Source organism: Apaloderma vittatum, unplaced genomic scaffold (genome assembly GCF_000703405.1).
Source record: "Apaloderma vittatum isolate BGI_N311 unplaced genomic scaffold, ASM70340v1 scaffold16830, whole genome shotgun sequence".
In the NCBI taxonomy this organism is placed as follows: Eukaryota; Metazoa; Chordata; class Aves; order Trogoniformes; family Trogonidae; genus Apaloderma; species Apaloderma vittatum.
The window spans coordinates 12,648-17,204 of record NW_009695179.1 but is presented as its reverse complement, the minus strand read 5'-3'; the positions used below and the strand labels follow the sequence as shown (position 1 = coordinate 17,204).

The 4,557-nt window shown below is 50.7% G+C and overlaps 1 protein-coding gene across 1 annotated transcript; it reads left to right on the top strand.

Moving 5' to 3' along the window:
* The first annotated feature begins 6 nt into the window (after positions 1-6).
* On the top strand, positions 7-366 carry ERMN (ermin, ERM-like protein). Its single transcript, XM_009870373.1, has one exon. It carries the CDS (start codon positions 7-9, stop codon positions 364-366), a length of 360 nt encoding a protein of 119 aa, XP_009868675.1.
* Positions 367-4,557: the final 4,191 nt, after the last annotated feature.

Here is a 4,557-nt window from a genome sequence, read left to right as displayed (position 1 = left end):
GTGGAGATGGCAGAGAGCCTGGCAGAGCAGAGAGGGAACGCGGCCCTGGAGGAGGAGGAGGAGGAGGCTGAGGAAGAGGAGGAGGAGGACACCGAAGAGGATGAAGTTCAGGTGATCGAAATCAAGAAGGAGAACAGCGAGGCGTCCCATCAAAAGCAGCAAGACAGTGGCAAGGAGGCGTCTTCCCCGACCAGCCCCGGCTGCAACTCCCAGGTGGAGAAACCAGGGGAGCAGCTCACCCTGGGCAAAAAAAATGATATCTCCAGACACAGCTACTCCAGGTACAACACAATCTCCTACCGCAGGATTAGAAAAGGAAACACCAAACAGCGAATCGATGAATTTGAGTCCATGATGCACTTATGAACTGAGGTGGAGAATTGCTTAACGAGCTGAGTGTTCACTCCAGTTTCGTTTTTCTTTTTGTTTCCCTCAAGACATGTCTCTTCACACAACACGAGGTCACTGCTTTTTTTTTTTTTTCCTTTTTGTATATGATTTCATAATACCCTGTGAAAATTTAACATTTTTCGCTTTGACGGCAGGCAGAGGCACCCATAGCACCGGAAAAATAAATAATCACTTTGCTAAATACAATACCACTTGATTTAAAGCTTATCCTCTCCTTTTCTATCCAACTTTTGTAACCATATTCAAACAATAGGACGTCTCAAAACGGCTGGGGCTCCTCGAGCTGCTGACACACGTGACCCATGCCATCAGCCGTGCCGGGAATGAGTTGGCAGCGCAGAAGCTCGGTGACACTGGCCGGGACAGCGAGAATAATAAAAGCGACGACTGTTTGCAGCCGCAGTGCTCTCCGTCTGGCTGCCTGTGTGCTGGTGGGATGGAGCGGTGTTTGCATTCCTGGGGAGATGCTGATGTGCAGGCATTAAATGAGGTGGGAAGGCATCGAGGTCCCTGTTCCCCACCCGCCATCCCCAACAAGGTACCAGTTGCTCCTGGGGGAATTCCGACTGGACTCCAGAGGAAAATGTTTCACCAGAAGAGCAATTAGACATTGGAAAAGTCTTCCAAGAGAAGTGGTGGATTCCCCAACCTTAGACAGCCTCAAGGCTCAGCTTGACAGAGCTGGGCCAGCTCATATAACTGTATTTCTTTACCTTAGAGGGTTGGGCTGGGTGGTCCTTGAGGTCCTTCCAACCCAGTAATCTAGGATTCTGTGATTCTAACAATCCCAGCATGAAACTAGTGGTGCAGCCAGCCCCTCCAAAATCGAGGAGCTCCCCTTTCCCACTGGCCTCCTCCCCCAGCCCTGGTGCTGCAGACCCCAGCCCCGTGGGCGATGCCGGTGGGGGTGCCTGGCTAGGGTAGCTGCTTTTTTGAGGAGGTGGTCCCAGTGCCAGGTGCCATCCGCAGCGGGGTCCACTGCTCACACCAAGTGTGCTGTGCACGGCTGTGCTCACTTCGGTCTTCGCCCACTAAAACCAGCCACTACCAGAAACTGGTATTTTCCAAATGCCACCAGTTCTGACTCTCTTATACGTCTTCTCAATTTTCACACTAAATTGAGATGCAACATTTTAAAGATTTTTTTTTTTTGTCAAAGCTGGGTGAGTTTTATGTGTAATTTGTTTTTGTGTCATCTGAACACAACCTTTCTCCATTCTTAAAAACCTTTTTGTATAGAATCATTAAGGCTCGAAAAGACCTCTAGGATCATCAAGTCCAACCATCAACCCAACACCACCGTGACCACTAAACCATGGCCCAAAGTGCCACATTGATACATTATTACATCTATACGTGTAACTACAGTATTGTTGATGCAGTCTTTTTTTAACTATTTTTACAGACAGGTTTGTCTTGAGTTGGGACTAAGCCTTGCAAATGTCATCCCAGAAAGCATCTGGGAAAGTTGAGAGCAGCTGACAAAGGGAGAGGAGGTAAGAACGAAGTGAGACTCTGTGTCCCGCAGCCGTAAGTGCCTTTTTGAGGATTAGTTTTACATCTCCAGCAGCACTGAATATCGTTTTGACTTCTCTTGTTCTGCATAAAGGCAATTATTTATTGGCGACGTGAAAATAATAAACGGCGATTCTGCATTGTACAGACCAGACACAGCCCTCATTGTGCCATTCAGACTTGTTTATTCGCCCTCTGGTTTGGGGAAGTTCAGAGGTTTGCTTGTATGAACTTATACTGCGGGTTTGTTCGCCGCTGACAGCTGCCCATTGCTCCTCGCGCAGCGGTTCCCGTGAGAGCGGCACATTTCCCTGGCAGACGTGAGCACTGCCTGGGCTCTCGGTGTCGTGCTGAGGTTGTGGGTGGCAAAGTGCTGCTCCGAGCTCACCAGCTTCAAGGATGCTTGCCGAGGTGGGGCTGGTGCCCATCACCTCCCCGTCTGGCCCGACTTGCACTTCAGAAGGTCAATAACAAATCATTTTAAAAATGCCTTTGGGAGGAAAACCACAAACCTCCAAAGCGAATTAAGAATTGGAGCCAAAGTGAGCAACTTCATGCTTTGCTGAGAAGCTGGAGTCCTTAGGGCATTATTTTGCAGCACCTGCCCATCCCCCTTGGGGTCACAGGACACAGAGCTAGGGGCTCGCACCCGGCTCTGGAGGAGCTGGGGCCGGACAGGTGGGATGTGAGCACTCAGCTGGTGCTGATGAGCTGGGGAAAAAAAAAATAAAAGTCCTGGGGATGCTGTGGGGGCCTGAGGGGCTCTGCACCACCTCTACCTAACCCTCAAGCGCCATACGGAACCCCAGGCTGGGCAGCCTCGGTCAGAGGCAGCAGCACTGGCAGGGTCTGCGTCTGCCCAAACTGCTGTCGGTGGCCACATGAGGAACTGGGCAGAGAGCCTAAAGGCACCCAGGGACCTGGAAACACCCCTCGAAGCAGAGGCGTGTTCAGGCAGAAATGCAGGTGGGGATGCTGATGAGGACATGGTGACAACGGCTGCGCGGCGCTGGCTTACCTTTGGGAGCCGTCGCCAGCAGTGCCAAGCACTGACCTGGAACAGGAATTGAAACCACTTTGGTGGAAACTCGTCTCTTGCCACATCTGCAGCAGCTGCAGGGCACAGCAGCCAGCGCCGGCGGCTGCTGCTCACTGCCTGCTCTAACAGCCTGCTAAACCGGCAGCCAAACAGCCAGAAACCAGGGGACACTGCTGGTTTAAAGGTGCTCCCTGGGCGTGAAGTGTCGTGCTTCAGCCTGGCAGCAACTTGGCCAGCAGAGCCCCTAGAGAGGGTCCAAGTCAGTCAGAAACAGAGTTAACACACAGGTGGGCTCAGGGGAAGAAGCTTCATCTATCATCTTTTATTCCCTTTTTTAAAGAAAACAATAACTGGGTCTCCAACTGCAGACACTTTTTTGCCTTTGCCATGTCTGTCAAGCATGCTGGGGAAAAAAAAAAAAAAAAAGCTCTGTTTCTGGAAGACTGGGCTGAGTGGTACAATCTGAATGCTTCTCAGTGTTGTGTAACAGCAGGGCCAGAGCTCACTGCCAGCAGCCCCGAGGCACATGCCGGTCTTTGAGCAAAAGATACCGGCATGGAAGTGAGCATTTACACGAGGGGGACCAGGAGTGCAAGTGACAAGCCCGGCGATGGGATGTGACTGTGACATATGACCATTCGGTGCCTGCTCAGTGACAAGTGATTGAATGTCAGCAAACAGAATTTGATGCAATTCACGCTTCGGATAAAAGATGACTGCACAAACAACATCTGTGTCATTTTTCTGATGGTGGCTGCAGGCTAGCTGCACTAAGGGAGGAAGAGAAAATCGGGAAGACAGTTGGAACAGGAGCCAACTGGGAAAATCTGCTGGGCCAGTCAGTAACTTGGTGGGCACAGCCTGTCAGAGGCTGTCAGCATCGATCCTCCACGTGAGAGGTAACGTTACACTGGAGCCTTATGAGAAACCAGAGCAGAGGTATGAGGGGGTTTGCGAACACAGGACTGGCAGTGTGAGAACCGAGCACAATGCTCAGCCCCACAAATCCCCACTAGTGGGTACAGGCTTTGGGGTGCAAGACATCTCTGTCCTCCCTGCACCCATGGTGGGGGCACACGGAGAGCTGCCCAACCCATCCCTGGGCTGGCCCGGCAGGAGCAGTGTTGGAAATGAAAATAGCTTACTTGTAGAATATTAGAATTAATTGTGGGATTGCTTAAAACTACAATGAATTGCAATTTGTTTTGTCTTCTGAGTGACATTACTCAGCATGACTATCCAGATTTACTGAGGCCTTTAGGCTCAGACTGTGGACTTTTACCTAAGTACTGATGAGCTTAGGCTGAAGCAAGGCCTGGAAACCAATGCTAATCGAGAAAAGTAAGAACAGAAACTGCACCCTTTAGGTAAGAAAAGAGAGAGAAGGGATCCAGTGAGGAAGGAGATAACCCCAGACCCAAATATTATTATTGGACTGAACCGTCGTGTAAGGAGAGGTGAACCTGGATTGTCAGAGTATAACTGCCCAGGGAGTTCTTTGTTCAGGGTCCCTCTCGAAGGGTCCCAGCTCGAGCTGAAATAACCTGACCTGGCAGGAGAACCCAGGGTCCAAACCGTTCTTTACAGTCAGG

Excerpts from the sequence above, each read along its gene's own strand:
- ERMN (XM_009870373.1), top strand. The coding sequence starts at position 7 with ATGGCAGAGAGCCTGGCAGAGCAGAGAGGGAACGCGGCCCTGGAGGAG.